The sequence below is a fragment of the Neopelma chrysocephalum genome, unplaced genomic scaffold (assembly GCF_003984885.1).
Source record: "Neopelma chrysocephalum unplaced genomic scaffold, ASM398488v2 Primary Assembly neopelma1_70, whole genome shotgun sequence".
NCBI lineage: Eukaryota > Metazoa > Chordata > Aves > Passeriformes > Pipridae > Neopelma > Neopelma chrysocephalum.
This window is the reverse complement of record NW_020897730.1, coordinates 1,785,010-1,803,270: the sequence shown is the minus strand read 5'-3', so window position 1 is coordinate 1,803,270 and position 18,261 is coordinate 1,785,010. Positions and strand designations below refer to the sequence as shown.

Sequence of the window (18,261 nt, the reverse complement as noted above, 5' to 3'; positions counted from 1 at the left end):
TGTTTCAACAATCGAATTTGTATTAGTAAAAACCTGTTAGTGGGAATGTTTGGGAACAGTATGAAGTGTTACTGCAGGGATGAACAGCTACGTACAACCGCTGAACTACAAAAAGCTCCTTTTGCACAGCCCTGTCATAGAAAATACCTGAGCTTGCCAAAGGAAAAGAATAATTCTGTTCTAGGATGGCCTCAGGCAAGTCTGAATGAAAAATTATCAACCACCAGATATTATAAAGAAGAACAAACCTTTTAAGGAAAACCTTGAGTGGATGGCAGCAAGAATCCTTAACACTGGATAGTTCAAAGTGAAGTGCTTTGTGTGCCTCTGGCACACAGAGGACCATCTCTCAAATCTTATATATGGCCTGCCTTCAGTGGAAATAGAGGAAGTCCAGATTTTCTGAATAGAGCTAACATTCCCAAGTCTAGTGCTGGAAGCCTAATTTCTGGCTGCCACTCATTAAAACAATCTTTGTCATAAAACTAATTTACTTGCCAACATAACTTCCCTCCTTTCAACACACTGGAACAGGTAACATCTTGAACTTCCCCTTGCATGATGTCCTTATATTTGTTACTTTCAATATCAGTTTGCTACTATTAACTAAATAAAATATCAGAAAATTACTTCTAAAATTATGAAGAAGCAACACCCCCAGAACACATCCTGGTTAGTAACTGGTACCAGCACTTGCAAAACATCAAAGGCTTCTCTAAACACAGACTTTCATCAATGATGCTGCAAGCCTTCATCTAACCTTTCATGATTTTCCATGCAGGAACATCAAAAGAGAAAGAAGAGAATAGCACTGTTCCAAAGCAACAGTGCTCTGTGTGAAAAGTATGTGTTTAGCTACAACAAACATAAAGTGTAAGTGACAAATTATTATTTACATGAGAGATATTTTAATAAATATCATCATTAGCTCCCTATCTTTTCCTATAAGGAACAAGGATTTTTGCAGTTCAAAATCATGTCCAAAGCTCAAGTGATTTCTGGAAGAAAATGAAAAAGAATTAGAAAGTATCTAATGTATAAGTCTTCAAAGCAAGACGATCAATTTATGTTCATTTTTACCTACTGAAACACATTCTGCATATTTCATTGTGTCTGTCATCTTGTTATAATCCATCCAAAGAGTTTTCAAAGAACATTAAGTCCTACAAATAAACAAACTGTGAATTAGAGACGGAAGGCATAAAAATGAACAATTAATATCAAAAGTCTTACTTGTAGGCATTTGTTACACAAAGTAATTAGATTAGGCAATCACTTTCTATCACTGCCACTGAGCAACAGGAGTTTTGAAGGGGACAATTCAATAACCCTAACTGTCAGTTCTATCCTAACAAAAGCAAAATTTCTGAATTGTAGCAATTTTAAAGCAAACACTTTTCAGCGAATAATTTAAATAGGTTTTTATTTTGTTTTATATTTTCTGTAAGTATCACAGATGATTGTGAAACCACTGCATGTTAATGTTGACACAATTGTGTTGGCAGAAGAGGTACACAACAAATACCAATTTATAATTCTAGAAAACGGGCATCTTAACTTCATCTTTACCCCTAACACTGAGTATTCTTCTCATATTCTTCTCAAAATTCTTATCTTACAATTATCTTCACAAGGGAATTTTTGTAGGAATTTTTATATGACCCAAAGGTCTTACATGCAACATTCAACAGAACTATTGAATTGGTTTGAAATTACCATTAGAAACAACATAACTTTTTTTTGGTTCATACACTTGTTCAAAAACAGTAAGGGGCTTGAGGGAGTTTTGTAGGTTTGACATGTTGAGATCTGATCCTGCCATATAAAATATTGAACTGCATGTGTAATACTATTTAAACTGTTTAAGAAACAAAAAATTAAGAAACCTAAAAAACAAAAGCAGACATAAAAATTAAAATGTTTTCAATTAATTTATCTTTTAGGTATTGCGTTTGGCTTTCCACTGCATTTACACCTTTGTAGGATCACAGCTGATACCAATGGGCCCTTGGGCCCCAGTCTGCACACCTCTATAGGTCTACCTTTTCACAGTGCATACTTACAATGAGAAAACAAGCACCAATCATTACTGCCTTCATTCTCACATCAAGATCTACAGGGACCTGGATCCCAAAGTTGGCAGTGTTGGTAAAGACGTTGTTTACAAATCCAGACCAGTACTTGGAAATTTTGCCAATAGTTGTCATCTCATTGAGAGCTTTTACCTGCACAAATAAAAAAATAGGAACAGACACAAATGTAAATAAATCAAGTGCACACTGATGACATCTCCACAGAATTAATGAATGTGCCCTGACATGCAGAGTATGCTATAGTTGTCAGGTTCTTCTTTTATTCTTATTGCCGAGATGTTCTATTAGTGTCAAATTTGCCTTTAGGAGTGGCACACAAGAAAGGGTCTCAAGTTTGGAAATCAGCATCTTTAGAACTGACAGAAAAGTGGAGGAAAGCAATTGTGAAAGTTTACACTTTTGTTCCTCTTTCACAGTGTTGGCTTTTCCCTGTCTCATGTTCCCGATATGCTCCTCATCACATTGTCGTGGACCCCTGTCCCCTCAGGGGACAGATCTGTTCTCAATTACGTAGCCATCTGCATACCTCTCACAGGATACTGAAATTTCAGACAGTACCCACTGGAGTCTTCTGATTTGGATAATGAGTTGATAAACCCAAAAGTTCCTTTATGGTTCTCAACTAAGGCAAAGAACTTTGTTCACATCAGAAAACTCCATTCAAGGTTTCTTCAAGCATCTCCCATTCTCCCTCTCAGCTGAGAAATTTAATCAAAACAGTAAAACTTTTAAATTCTTAACACTCATAAGAAACGTACCTCAAAGTCAACATCTTCAAAACAGCCACAGGTTGCATATGGGCCAATTATTTTTAGTACATCTTCTTTACTTTGGTTCTGTATAGTAAACTTTGGCAGAAAAGGGTCCCAGTTCTGTACAACATACCCAGCTGTTGTACCTGGTGGGGACTGAACTTCTAACTAGCAAACAAAAGAAAAAAAAAACAGCAAAATGTTTCAAACTAATTTTATATTAGTATATTTTTCCATGATAGTGTACGGTTTATATAATGCCAAAACACTTATTTATTGCATATAGCGATATATAAATTTACCAAACAGTGAATTGGATATTGCAAAACAGTCTAATGGTGGAAAATATGAAGCTCAAAAGCTCCACCAGAAGTGACTGAACATCTTATATATAAGACTTCATAAAAGCCATACACTATGAAAAGATTTTGTTATTGTAATCAGCAAGTATCCTATAAGCTTTTTTTAAGTAGCTGTGCTACCAAGGGATCTTTTTTTAAAAATCCTGATGAAGGGCTGAGAAGGTAAGTGTAATGTAGAACACTTTCATAAAACAAGAAAGAAGTCAAAAATATGGAGAAAATATCTGATACTCTATGGGATCTCCATTTTTCACTCCAAGCAGCTCACTTCCATCTTCTGCAATTTCCCAGAGATATGTGGCCTTGAAGAGTCAGAGCCACAGACCAAAGCATCAGCCTCCTAAGAGAGCTGCTTCCCAGTCACACCCACACACCCCCATGGCCTCCAGGGATTTTCCATCCGTCACCCTCCTGGACCACAGTGGGTGATCTCCGTCTGTGTCAGGGCAAGCAGTATTTTGGGGTGTTATGTGCATGGAGAGACATCTGTATCATCAGACACAGAAGCTTTACGTGGGATGCAAGGAAAGCAAGGTTCCATGAAAGGGAGGAGGTGCACTGGGAATGTAGCTCATAGAAGGGCCTCGTTTATCAACAGTACTTCTAAAGGAAGGCCTCCAATCCCCCAGGATGAGAAGTGGCTGTGAATTCCTTCCTGCCACCCTCGCAGAACTGCAGGAGGTTTCATTAATGCTGTGCACATAGAGCAGGGCGCTGGAACAAAAAGCATCTAGGATTCCCTCACCTCCTGCAGGAAGCAGGGGAACCAGCAGCTGTTGCATCTCAAGGGTCTGATCACTCTAATCACTTCTCGGCCCATGTTATCTGCGATCCTTATGGTGAATGACCTTATAGGCGAACACAGGTTACGGTCAAAGCAATCATTTTCTTCTACTGCAAAGTAAACTCTTTGTCCCAAATGGTTTTTTATCTCATATTTGCTGGAGGTCTCTGTGCCAAGTATGGCTAATAAAGTGAAACAAGTAGAACATTAACTTAGTATAATGTTAGTCATTACCTTAGTATAATGTTAGTCTATAAATATACGGGTATATATTCTAAAGATATAGATTTTTAAACAGATCGTTAAAAAAGTGTTTTGAAATAATGACACGAAGAAAACATACAATTATAAAGAAATAATAATGCCAGGTCCGTATTTTGAAGAAATTAGTTCTAAGATTTTGATTTGCCGTACACTAAAGTACATATCATAAAACAGAATTTATATCCTGAGTTTTGGTTTAGGCTTTTTCTTACTTTATCATCTGTGAAAAGTAATACTGTGAAGCTGTCCCACCTCAGTGACTAAGCTTTCACCCAGTGAGTCATTCAAGAATCAGATCAAAACCATTTTGAATGGGAGAAATACATTTTAGAGTGTTTTACTTGCAGAATTTAATACTTGTTCAGTACTTTGAAATTCTGAGAAACCATGTAATTAGAAACTCTTATGCTTCACTTTGTGTCTTCTGATCTTCATTCCTCTATTTGCTTTGTTCCTCATAGCACATTAATTATTGTTAAAGACAATAATTTTTCCATGGATTGAAATGATAGTCAAACTTTAATAACACTGAGAAGGAAGCATCTGAGGGAGAGAATTTAGGACTGTTGTACAGACTACTCCCTGTAATCCTTCTCAGTGGTTTGCTGCAGAACAGGCATACAATAAAGTGAGTCTTTCCCACACTATGGCCACATTACAGCCTGACACAAGGGCCCTGAGAGGCTTCACAGTGACTTCAGTGAGGAGGGGCAAGACTTGGAAGCCTTTTGGAGACACCTGTATAGCAGCATTGTTAAAGAGTGACAAGGATTGCACTATACCTTCCAGAAGCTCCACTTGCTGATGAATAATTATCCGGTCCAGCTGTTTAAAAAAAGTAAACAAGACAGTGGGTCTTGGATAGGTCTGGGGCTGCAGTGGTCACCTGTCTATTTTCATAGTTCCTCTCCCTGTTACTAGGATTTCTTTCCTTCCAGAGGTGCACAGGCTGGGTGCCTGAGGGCTGTCTCAACCACACTTTAGAATTCTCTCTGAAATGACGGCTGAAGAATGTGACATGGGGTGCTGTGGCCATGTAGTTCACCCACACATTTGAAGAAAAATAATCTTCCTGGGGGAATAAGGAAGGCAACAGCAATAAAAAGCTGTGTGTGAGGAGCAGGATCCACTTCTTGCTCCTGTTCCTCCTCCTTGGCAGAGGGGAAGCCCCTTACCCCAAAGCTAAGCTTGGTGCTGGGCACCACAGCAGTGCAGGAAGGAACAAGTCTGAATTCAAACTTAAAACGTGATGCGACCACATCCCAAAGGGCCCTGCTGGAGCAGCCCAGCAGGGCAATCAGGGGATGCCAACAATGGCACACAAGAGCTTTAGTGCTCTAATCTCAGGCACAGGAGCTCTGCATCCCAAATCTGGCAAATGGTCATGCCAGGGTGCCAGAATGAGCAAAAGAGGAGCTCCACAAAGAAACCTTAGCTGGCTGAAATTTTCTTACCCCATGAGCTGGTTACAAATGCAGGAGAAAAACTGCTTGCCATGATACCCAGCTTTGCTGTGCTTATCATCCCTCTGACATTATTCTTCTTTAGAGAACAGTTGTTGGTATTATAAAACCAGCAAGACTTAATTTCAGTCTACCTTTCAGTTTTATGTGACTTTAATGCCTGTTTTATGTGATAGTATATTTAGGCTTTACCAGTCTTTTCTGTAAATTCCTGATGGGCAAACGCTTGGCACAGGGTCTTGCCATTACTCACAGCTGCAGACAGAAAGCACACAGCGACCTTCTGAGACCAACATGTCACAGCTCTCCAGTGCCTGTATATTTTACAATTGATAAATCTTGCCTAGTACGTATTCAAACTGTTGCAGCCATTTGTCACTTCTAGTCATCTCCTGCAGCTAGTTCAGGCTGCAAAGAAAAGCTGTAAAAAGAGGAACTTCTTTATCCCTTTCATTAATCTCTGAAATGTGCATGCCAGTAATTGAAATAATAAAAAATATTTAGACTTAAAAATATTCTCCCAAGAATCTTTGCTGTTTGTTTAGGTTTCATGAGAGATGTGAACTCTTGGAGCTCACAGGAAGGGCTCCGCTGATGAAAACAGAATAAACAAGTTAAAGATATTAGGGCTATTTTAATATTTTAGTATTGATTTTAATATGGATTTCTTTGCCCCACGTAGACTTTCACAGGGAAAAGAAAATTAATGAGCCTGAACTGTTAAAAGCTTTGAGTGATTTTGGTCTGTGTATTGGTTTATTGTGCACAATGTATAAACAATGTTGAGACAACACAGCAGTACCACTTGTTAGCCTTGTTTTCCCTTTCACTGGTTTCTGCAAGACAGCTATTCTGATGCATTTTTATTGAGGCACTTGTGGATTAAGGGAATTCTGCACTTGCATTTGAAAGCATCCAAAGCCCTTTGGTTTACAAGGGTCTGGCCCTCTCGAGCTCAGATATGTTACAATTGCTTATACACAGCTAATTCTCAGTACTCAGTTCTGTGGGCATTACATTTACATCTGATCAGTCTAACCAAGCCTAAACTAAGTTTTTTACAAAATTGGTTAAGCCTGAATGGTGGCACAACATGAGGCTGAGCTAGTCAGAAAATTTTTCTCCAAGGTCTCTCTTGTCTATTCCTGCTGTGGGAAAAGGTTCCCTTGATTTTTATGATGGACACTGAACAATTCTTCAAGTTACGGCTGTGATCTGGAAGATGATAATGAGGTTTGGGTAACTTTTTTGCTTGGAAATTATTTAAATACTGTCGCTTCTGTGATAGTTATAGAAAGCATGGTATCTGTTTGCTGAGACAGAAGCAGTTTTTTGTCCTTCTCTGGTGCACCTTAAAAAGCTGATTGAATTGCTCCTTCACCTGAACTCCATATCTGCAGAGTGAAATATTGCTGTCAGGCCTTAAAGTATAGGACAGATATTTTCCTTTCCTCTCATCCAATACTGTATGCTGTGTCCTTGAGTTGCTATTTAGAATAAGATTGTAGGGATCCCTCTGAGATTCACTAAATCTGCATCCTTGTTTCAGAGTCAAACATATCATGCTCTTATTAAGAAATATATTCAGCTTTTTCAAATCTATCCAGCTATCTTCCCCACTCAGGCTTGAGATAATCCCAGAATGTCCTTTCTATTTGATATCCTATATTTATTCACAGCCACTTTCTATATAATATTTCTTCCAGTAATATAATTCTATAAATTAAATGTGTCTCTTTCCCACAAGTTGTTTACTCTTCTAGGTACTCAGTCACGGTTCCCTCTCTGGTAGTGTTTTTTTAGTCTAAAAGATGAAACAACTGGAGTCTTGTTTTAAAACAGGTTCTCTATTCCCCATGCCCTTCCAGTAGCACCTGTCTGTGCCTGTTTCAGTTTGGACCCACCTTTCCCCAATACACACAGCACCAGAAGGATACACAGTCTTCTAGTGGCACAAAAAAATTCCCAATTCTGCTAGAAACATCTTCATTGGAGAATTTTATTACTTGAAAATCTCTGAGTCCATCAGGATAAATCCCAAGTGATTATGCTGGCAGCTGTGAATCCCACATTCATTCTGCAGGCAGCCCTCTCCCTGCTGGTGGGATCTCCTTTATGCTCCAATCTATCCTATATGAGCCTGTTTCATTAGTCACACAGACAGTATGACTTCAGCATCACACACCAAAATGTTCTGTGATGCACAGAAACTCGAGCTGTGGGTATATGCTGACAATGAGCATGGCACACATGCTTCCCACTTTTCAGACTGCAGAGAAAATTAAGAATACTTAGCAGCACAGGCATATGGTTATGGGGCCAAGAGCAAGCATGAATGAGAGGTCTTAAGTTCCAGTTACAGTTCTAAAAGCAACTTGCTTTTTTGTCTTTATATCAGATGTAAAGTTTCTATAAAATGGAGCGATAGTATTTGCTTGCCCACATTGTCTAGGTAAATCTGAGGTGTAATTCATGTTTGTACAGGAGCCTGGATATGTAACCTGCCAAGTATTTACTATCAAAATCACTTTTAGACTAAAAAATGTAGCTTCCACAGTCTGTAAGCAAATGTTTGTGTAATTGACAACACATATCATTTTGTGCTTGGGCACCTTGAAATGAAAGTCATAACTCCACATGAAAGACTGTTTTTGAAGGGTCTCCAGTTTCATTAGCTAGCTAGGTAACTTAACTCCAAATATAAAATAGATTCAATTTCTGCTTCTATACAAAACTACCAGAAATGTGTGCCTAAAATACAGACCTTGAGTGAAGTAAACATTTCCCATCATCACCAAAATGCAACCACAGCAGAGATATGGGTATCAGAATTATGACCTGACTACACTGGGGGCCTGATTCTGTCCCCGCCCATACCAGGCAGGGAGTATGATGCCTTATACAGCATATATGAGAGTGGCAGAATCCAGCCACATGTGAAATGCAGACTGGAGTCAGTGTCAAAGTGACACCAGGGAGCGACCTTCCTGGTAAAAAATTTCAGGAAGATATGAAACTTCTGCACCGGAGCTGCAGATCATCACAGCTGTGAGCTCCCAGACCTGAGAGGTTTCACAGAGAGGAACAGCCACACATTTAGCAGTAGGATGGAGAACACTTAAGCATTCCCTCTCCTTCCCTCCTTGTAGCCTACTTGTCTGCTCCCATTTCCAAGCATTTCCCTCTCTCAGGCATTAGCACTTTCCTCCCCCTCCACCCCACAGAGAGTGGGTGCAGGTTTGTAGCCACCCAGGCTTACACTCAACTAACCCGTCTCCTTGGGAGCTGGCCTCCTCAGGAGAGCAAGCCCCTAACCTGCAGAGGCAGAAAGAACTTACTCAGAAGACCCTGATGTTCCTCAAAGAATGAGATATAAGGAGGTGACAGTTCCTTCACACACTGCCTGTTTTAGACTTTTTGAGACCAGCTGGAGTTTAACAGCCATTTCCCTGAGGGTGAGCTCCTAAGGAGCTGGAAGGAAACTGGGGGAACAATGAGACTCGTAATACTATGACCTAGAAAATGTCCTAGAAGGAAGAAAACAATGGTTTTGGTGCAAGGAGAGCTGCATGCATAACAAATTAATTTCTACAAAAATGAATGACAGCAACCAAGAAAGAGCTTGTTATTCCTACGCTCCTTATTTCACAGTAATATCAAACAAAGAAAAAGCCTCTACATCTCCACCTACCCCTCCCCCAAGGAAAAAACCCAAACCACCTCATCCCCCAAGGTATCAAAGCAGCATACAAGGAAAACATAAAAATTCTAACATTTGGGAAGATTCAGGACCTGGTTCAGGTACTCTAGACCAGGTGGCAAGTTATGAGTGTGTGATGTTTGCCTCCAGAGACTTGTTGGTTCAACGGGCTTATTCTGTTCAGGAATGTCAGAAGAACCAGGGAGGTAATCCTTAAAGATGGGGTTGGTTTGTCCTGGAGATTCTACATGAAAAAAAAAGGAAAAAAAAATTAGAAATTGACAGGGCCAAAGAGCAGATAGCTTCTTGTATCAAAGCTGGAACAATAGCATCACATTTTGCATTTGACTGTATCCATACTTTAGTTCAGATCAGGAATCAGGACCCAAAACAAATTTCCTGATGGTCCCACATTTCAAGTGCTCTGATTCACTTCATAAAGCAGCCTTAGAATATGCAAAGTGGAATCACTGCAGATGAAGCTAAACCAGGAGATGTGGTCTTGGAGAGCACCTGATCTGCTCAGACAGCTGGTGAGCACAGAGCCTGTGTGACAAGGTTGGAGCTGGTCTGGACTCACACACAGGGTGGCCACAAGCTCCTCGGCACAGGCCACCCAGCACTGCTCCCTGTGAGCTCCCCTGTGTGCCAGTGTACACTGAGCTGCTGAGGGCTGGCCCCCACCAAAATGCTCTCTAGCATTTTGAGGGCACACATATTTTCTCTTAATTAGAGACAGGGATCTCAGATTCCCCAAGTGGGATGTTACAATGCTGGTATCAAAATCTAAACAGCCTCTTACAGTGTATTACTCATTACTATCTTAATGAAAAGATCAGATATGGTTATGTTGTGTTTTCTGGTTTGCTATCACAAACACCTTTAGGACATAGTGATGGTTACCTTGGCCAGTCCTGTGAAGCTAACAAGGGCATTTACTGTGACAGGCACTTGTCTGCCCGCACCCCTTCATATGCTCAGGCACCATCTCCCACAGCACTGTGATCACCTTAGTCATCTGACTGCCAACAAACTCCTACTAGTTTTACTAGGCACATCTTTCCTCAGCCTTCAACAACATTGGCTCTACCAGAACAAGAAAAAGCAAGCTGAATCTACCATTAGCAAATTTGCAGATGACATGAAGTTGGGGCAGAGTGTAGATCTGCTGGAGGGTAAGAGGGCTCTGCAGAGGGACCTGGACAGGATGGATAGATGGGCTGAATCCAAGAGTATGGGGTTCAACAAAGCCACGTGCCGGGTCCTGCACTTTGGCCCCAACACTCTGGGGACAGAGTGGTTGGACAGAGACCAGGCAGAAAAGGACCTGGGGGTTCTGATTGACAGGAAGCTGAACTTGAGCCAGCAGTGGATCCAAGTGGCCAAGAAGGCCAATGGCATCCTGGCCTGTATCAGGAACAGTGTGACCAGCAGGACCAGGGAAGTGATTCTTCCCCTGTACTTGGCAATGGTTAAGCCACACCCTGAGTCCTGTGTCCAGTTCTGGGCCCCTCAATTTAGGAAGGACATTGAGGTGCTGGAGCATGTCCAAAGAAGGGCAACGATGCTGGTGAAGGGTCTGGAGCACAAGTCCTAGGAGGAGCAGCTGAGGGAGCTGGGGGTTTTAGCCTGGGGAGGGCTCAGGAGAGACCTCATCACTCTCTACAACTGCATGAAAGGAGGTTATAGTCAGGTGGGTATCAGTCTCTTCTCCCAAGCAACCAGCGACAAGACAAGAGGACACAGTCTCAAGCTGCATCAGGGAAGGTTTAGGTTGGATATTAGGAAGAATTTCTTCACAGAAAGAGTGATTGGGCATTGGAATGGGCTGCCCAGGGAGGTGGTGGAGTCACTGTCCCTGGGGGTGTTTAGGAACAGACCGGATGTGGCACTAGGTGCCATGGTCTAGTTGACAAGGTGGTGTTCAGTTGGAGTTGATCTCAGAGGTCTTTTCCAACCTAGTAGATTCTGTGAGGCTCTCCCCATATAAATGGCAAATCCTTGTATTTAGCTGAGCCCCTGTGATTCTGCAGTAAAGCAGCCCCCAAACTGATAATTTTTATCTCATGTGTGACAACACTTGGGCACGATGAGGTTTGAGGTCCAGAAGGAATTTTAGCTCCAAGTCTGAATCTCTCTTTTGCTGTTGTGGGTTTAAATGAGATCCTTTAGTATTATTTGAACTCACTGTGAAAGATTCATCATTTAATAATATTTTGATCTTAATTTGTCTTTGCAGCCACTGCTTTCTTTCAAAGTCTGAGACCACAGGAAGAAGTAACCCCTTTGAATTTGTAGCTGGCTTTTAAAAATGTATAACTGGGTAATAAATATTTTATATGTTCTTCTGCATCATTTTACCTCACAGGGTTCTGTTACTGCCGTAACTCTTGTTGTTACATGAAATGCCACGAAGTGGCCCAGTGTTAGTGTTATTCTTGAATAATAAAGAGAAAAAAAGACAACAAATTGCAGTTCTACCTGTCAAATTTTAAGCTATACAAAAATCAAACAGTAAATACGTTAAATATTAATGACAATCCGAGCTACTCTGACACTTTGACTATTTTTATGGATGATTCCCATTTCATTTCTAATATAGAAAAACTTAAAAGTTACTGTATGATACAGCAAGTACTCTGTACAAACATAATTTATAGAGTTACATGTTATATTATCAAATTTATTCATTCTAAACACTATATTTCACACCATTACTATTTCACTGCTTCTACTAACTGATACACATCAAAAATATGCAAAACCAGATCTCTCTTATATAGCTAAAGTGAAGCAAAATAAAAAAACCACCTATATGGCTAGCGTACAACAATGCTGTAAAAACTGCTTGCTGCTGTGTACCTTTAATGCTCTAAATGCAGAATGTCTTGAGTATTTTTGGAGCAAAAAAGAGGGGTAAAAATTTGACAAACATAGATAGACATTGCTGAAACTCTCTAGGCCAATATCTGCCTCTGCACACCTGAGTACCCAACCAGCTGCTACTAAAAGTCAATACGTGACAAAGACAAACCCAGACAGGAGTAATCTGGTTAAATTCAGTTACTCTTCAGATATTATTTTCCATACATGGTTAGCAGGATTCTGGCCAGTTTTGAATGTGAAAAACATTTGCTGATGTAGTATTTTCAAAGTGGAATAGGGAAGAAGTGTGCAAAAACAGGGGTACCCTTGGCTCAGTACCTACCCCTCCCATGCATTCTGTACTGACAGGTTTAAGCACAAAGATACAAACACTAAATTTTATAATTGAATGCAGATGCTAACATTTTATAACGTATTTTATTGAAATAACATCCTAGTATAGATTTTAGTCTCCTTAGGAGCCTCTTGGATGCTGAAAAATTAAAGGAAGGCAAAACAACTGTGCTTTGACTGATGTGGTTTTAGCCTGAAACACTCATTTCATCAGACTGCTGATTGCTGGAAACGTACAAGACTGTAGTTTTCTGTAAACATGATCTAAAAATACAGACTATAGATGCACTTACCTTGAGAGGCCATGAAGCTTCCTGAGTTACTTCTTCAAAGGAAGCCAGGTTAAAAGAAAAGGCTTTTCTTGTTGCAGCAAAGAAAAAAAGCGCACAGCATGCACAAAACTTCAGAAGGTGTCTGTCTACTTGATATCAGCTCACAAAGAACGGGAGATGTGTCGCCTTCCTCATGGTGCAGAGTGCTGCATTGTCTGAGCTGGACAACAGGGGGAGATGCTGCCAACGAACCAGGGGAACATTGATCCATTTCAAGGCATTTGCACCAGCAGAAAGAGGGAAAAGTGCTTTGTGAGCACAAAGAGGCAAAACTTTAATGTACCCACTGGCTATGGGTTGAACATAGCAGACCTAAAATTCTTCTTTATCGTGTATGTGCTAATTCTAAGACTACAGAAAATGCGTCTTTGTAATTCAATATTTATGTTTCCATTTCTTCAAACTATCCAGTAAAGACAAAGGAGTTAATGAACTTGTAAATGACCCATCCCTAGACGTGTTTAAAGCCAGGCTGGATGGAGCTCTGAGCCACCTGGTCTACTGAAAAGTGTCCCTGTACGTGGCAGAGGGTTTGGAATAGATGATCTTTGAGGTCCCTTCCAACCCAGGTCATTCTGTGATTCTATAAATTCCCTATTGCTGACCCCAGTAAACATTCTCCACGCACAAAGGAGGAAAAGCTGCCCTGGATTTCTCACTGTGTTCCATCCATAGCATCAGCCAAGGGATGTCCTCCAACGGATGTAATGTCTAAACCCAGACCCAGAAAATTACCCGTACATTCCCCCATGCCCTCCCCCTCACATCCAGATATCCACACAGGGTTCTGCTTATCTTTGTGGGGTGTTCAAACTGGCTTTGGAGAATTAAAACAGTCTGTCGGTGCTTGCACTATCCATACAAAAACATAGTACATGTAATTACATGGAGGAGAAGGAAGAGTAACCTTGACTTACCTGCTCATATTTCTGCCTTGAGTGCCCAAGTCTCCATGGAGATCATCACGAGATCTGCACACGGAGGTGATGCATGGCTGCAAAAATGGCACAGCCTAAGCACAGAGCCCAGCAGAGCAGAGTGAGGTGTTGGGGATCATTTTCTATTCTTTCTGCTATTGCAAGTTCTACTGGTTTGAAATGGTCTGCCAGGAGCAAGGTTGAGCAAATTAAATTCCAGAGTCTACAGTTCAGGAAGATGCTGATTCCCTGCAGGAAGAATACAGAAAATCCATCCCCAAAAATCCCCAAATTATATGGAAGCTGATTTTTATAGACTATATTACCAAATGCAAGAGCCTTGGGTCTACTTATGGATTTGGCTATGTGAAGTTTCCCAGGAGTTTATCATTGCCTGCTTGAGAAGCCTCTGGGTGCAGAGCCAAGTTCGGGCCAGCCCAGCAGCCACACTCTGCTGTCCTCACCCTTGGAAACACCCAGAAAAGGCAGTCTACAGGCAAAAACTTTAGTGACTGAAAAGTGGGCACTAAACAAATCCTTCTGGATTAGGAGGAAGTTTGACATCACTGGAAATAAAAAATAAGAATGACCTAAAGTTTTTGCTTCCTTTCTCCCTGCCAAAGATGTGCTTCTTTGAAGCAGAGGCTTTAACCTGAAGAGCAGGCACACAGCCTAAACAAAGAAGAAAGAGGAGAGGGAAAGCTCTGGAAAATAGTAAACTTAACTTTGAAAATGACAGATGAAAACTCAGATGAGATGGCACTCATTTACCTTTAAAATTGAATAAAGACAGAAAATTAAAGGAAACAAAATGGCCAACTAATTCTGTCAATGCATAAAACCACTGTAGTACATTAAGAAAGGTGCCTCAAATAGACAAAACACACCAAAAACATATATGCTGAAAGAAGATGTTGCAAAAATTTAAAAAACATGTTTTGAGAAGCCCAAGCAGTTCATTTGCTGACCTGGAGGAACATACAGACACAGACTGTGCTGTACTGGTGCCTGTAACAGGGGATCAGCCCCGGTCTCTCCTGCAGCATTGGTGGGCTGTGGGACAGGCCAGCCTGGATGTGTGGGGAGCTGCTGGAGCCCTGGCACAGGCTCTAGGCAAGAGTTACCGTGGTAGCACAGGCAGGTTCCCCCGCCTGCGGGAGCCAGGTTTCATTATCCTGCCACTCGTGAAATAAACATTTCCCCGAAATAGTTCTGCCCCAAAGAACTAATTTTCTGGCATTATTTACAAAATTGCAGTAAGTAGGTAAAAGAAAGATATAAAACTTGGCTTTAAGTATATTTTATATTTTTTTCATTTCTTTCACAAATTTCCATACTTTTTACAATGTCCCCTCTTAGCCTCTTCCTACTGCTTTATTCTGAAGCAATAATTTTAGTAGATTATATCAGTAGATTTCTGTAGGATTTGCAAACAATAGTCTTGCATTGGCATAGGTCCTTAGTAGTAAAACTTCATGTTTATTTAATTATTAATTTATTAATAATATTTATTTAATCAGAATTTTTTGTGCCTTTTTTTTTAATCAATATGTACATACTGGTCAAAATTTGCTCCAGAAAAGATTAAAATCAGTCTCACCACAACATGGGGAACAGAAGACTTTATCAAAAGACTTTATCCAGGCACAAAGGCAGTCATACTTTGGTGCTATTTACACATGCACAAGAGAAACAAGAAATGAGGACAAACATTTCAAGATTTGTGTAGTGCTATTTTTAACCAAATCTTAAGGACTTCAGGAAGCAGAGCAGCAGCATGCAAAGGAGAATTTCACCAAGACACTGAGCTTGCTGCCCCTGCCCCTTGAAGAAGACTCTGGGGAAGGATATCATTGCCTCTATCATTTGGAGTCTGAGCACTAAAACAGAGTATGTTGCCTTCCTCTCTGTTAATGTGCTGGATATCTGAAACACATTCACAGGTATTAGCGGAAAAAAAAAAAAAAGAAAAGAAACTGAGTGTACATACATGTATTCCCTCTACCTGTAAAATGTTCTCGCTCCATCCTATGCTGTAAAGCTGATACAAATTGATGGGCAGATCCTTAGAAGGTGCAAGCTAGCATGGATCCACTAAAATCAATGAGACTGTTCGGATCAGGGCAGGCAGGGCTTGGCTGGAGGAGTTTATACATCTAGAACCTTCCTTTTTTCCTTAAAGAAAAATTACATTTTATCTTTTCTATAACTACCACTTCTACAAAAGCTCAGAGATCCATCCCTGCTGAGCTGGTGTACAAACACCACTGCAGTTAATGGCAATTACATAAAATACTGCAGCCTATAGGACACCTATCCATGGACTAAGACATCATTGTCCCTAACACAGAACTAAAACGCAGACTTTCCTCCAGAAAGTCAACCAGGTGGATCAAGAGAGCAAAAATGCCATATGGCTCAGCATAGGTGCTGTTTCTCTGGAGACTACTCACTCTTCTATTTTTTCAGGCATCACAGCCAGTGTGTGGCAATGGTTTCACAAAATACACCTTCACAAGAGAAAAACAAGAGACAGCAACAAATTTCAAAGTATTAGGAAAAGCTGTTTGATTTCTCGTCCTGCTCCCTGCTGCTCAGAAAACTGTTCCATGAGCCTGGTGCAAGACATTTGCCCTTGTACTCAGCAGGGAAAAGACAACACTCCCCTTCCCCCACTCTATCACCATCATCTCCCCCAGGTAAGCAGAAACTGCCTCTGCCCTTGTCCCGACAAGTTCAGGTAAGAACTCAGCTCCTCCCCACCTGCCCTTACTGAGCTCCAAGCAGGCAAGTGTTAAGAGCACTTAACTCTGTGCCATCCAGTGTTAAGAGCAGGGTCAGAGCAGCACACAGGCATCATGAAATGCACCCCAACCTCACCAAGCAATGCCTGAGCTTCCCTTCTGCTAAGAGGGGTCATTGCTAATCACTGCTTCCATTTTAAATTTCCCTTCCTCAAAATATCAGTGACCAGCATTAAAACGCACTGTTACTGTCAATTTTTTAATAGGAAATTATATACCCTTTTTCTTCCCTTTTCTAGTCTTACCTCTAGTACAGGGAGACATGCTGAGCGTGAGCATAAGTATCAGACTGTGACCCTGTGCAATACCAAGCCCCAAGTTACATATTTTTACCCAGTATCGCATTCTGCACCGGAGGAAGGGGAGGGGGGGGAAATTTTCTTAAATCAGCTACCATCTAGTACGGTTCTCACCTTGAACTTTGGTTTGTGAGGCGTCTTGCTTCAGCTAGTGGCTGCAAGAGCTCCTCCCCTCCAAGGACGTCTGCAATCATGTTGGAATTCCGCAGCCGGGTCCCCGGCACGGCAGCGCTGAGGGGCTGGATCGCAGCCAGTGCCCGCTGGCAGCGCACGGAGCGAACACGCTGCGGAACTGCGTTCCCTGCCTGCCTGTCGGTGCTGGGTTTATCAGGCACTGCCATTAGGTAGCTGTTCCATGAGGTGTCTGTTGTGCACGGATTAACAGAAAAAATACAATCTTTAAAGTAACAACTCTTCACCAATCTGATCTTTATTTTGCGTGTAACTGAACTGGGAGAAATGGGATTAAAATAGCAATCTTGAAGTGACTGTGTAAGGAAAAATCAAGGAAGAAACCTTTCAAGCATTTATGTTTAGAGATGGTACATGGTACTGAATATGTATCAGAAATTTTAATGCTACCCCCCCAGAAAGTATTGATAAGGATGAGAAACTGAGTATAGATGTCAGCAACATAAAGCAATCAACTGGAAATTCATAAAACAGCTTCCACGCCAAATTTTGACACAGGAGTTGGACAAGGTTTTGGGGGGATCAGGGACTGATTATCTGTCTGGTTGGTGGTTTTTTGTGGAGCAGGTGTTTGGTTTTGTCAGGTTTTTTGGGGGGGAGGGAGGGCACTGGATTTCTGTTTCATTGAGGTTTTTTTGTTTGGGGGTTTTAAAATCACCTGTAAAATCTTGTTCTTATGAAAATACAGCCTTCAAGGGGCTGTGGGCACTGTTACTGAGCTCGGGCATATCCTGGTTTCCCAGCAGTTCTGAAACAGCTGCACGAAGCAATTAGTCCAGAACACTGAGTTCAACCCCAGACCCAAATATTTCAATTTGAATCATATTAAGCATGTTTTAGGTTAAAAGCAGAGGAAGTGTGGTCATCAAGAGGCTGATTTACGTAAGCAGATCATGCGATTTAAGCAAAAAGTAAGGCCAGAAAGGAGCAGCATAGAAGACCTGAATGTATCTTGCATCAAAACCTGTACCAAAAACTCCTTGCTGGTCACAAGGAAATTTTGCAACTGGTCTTTCACCTCTGAGTGAATTTGCCCTAACTCATGAACACTCTGAGGAAATCTTTTTACATCTATCCTGA

The 18,261-nt window shown here is 41.0% G+C and overlaps 1 protein-coding gene across 4 annotated transcripts; it reads right to left on the bottom strand.

Moving 5' to 3' along the window:
• Positions 1 to 872: 872 nt before the first annotated feature.
• Positions 873 to 17,205, bottom strand: LOC113969015 (phospholipid scramblase family member 5-like). Of its 4 annotated transcripts, none has more exons than XM_027686087.1 (10): positions 17,104 to 17,197; positions 13,887 to 13,963; positions 12,931 to 13,149; positions 9,511 to 9,662; positions 5,038 to 5,080; positions 3,953 to 4,173; positions 2,852 to 3,013; positions 2,064 to 2,225; positions 1,081 to 1,163; positions 873 to 998 (listed from the first exon to the last, which is right to left on the bottom strand). In XM_027686087.1, exons 3-9 carry the CDS (start codon positions 12,941 to 12,943, stop codon positions 1,125 to 1,127), a joined length of 792 nt encoding a protein of 263 aa, XP_027541888.1. In that variant the 5' UTR covers positions 12,944 to 13,149; positions 13,887 to 13,963; positions 17,104 to 17,197; the 3' UTR covers positions 873 to 998; positions 1,081 to 1,124. The 4 variants fall into 4 exon arrangements, with proteins under 4 accessions (XP_027541888.1, XP_027541886.1, XP_027541885.1 ...); XM_027686085.1 differs by having other exon boundaries at positions 1,085 to 1,163; XM_027686084.1 differs by having other exon boundaries at positions 873 to 1,163.
• Positions 17,206 to 18,261: the final 1,056 nt, after the last annotated feature.

What these genes read in the sequence shown, in the direction of transcription:
- LOC113969015 (XM_027686086.1), bottom strand. An exon ending in GTCTAGAGTACCTGAACCAG is followed by an intron (nt 5,081 to 9,510) that starts GTCCTGAATCTT and finishes TTTTTTAAACAG; the next exon opens with CTGGACCGGATAATTATTCA. An exon ending in TCCCCTGCTTCCTGCAGGAG is followed by an intron (nt 3,014 to 3,952) that starts GTGAGGGAATCC and finishes TTTGTTTGCTAG; the next exon opens with TTAGAAGTTCAGTCCCCACC.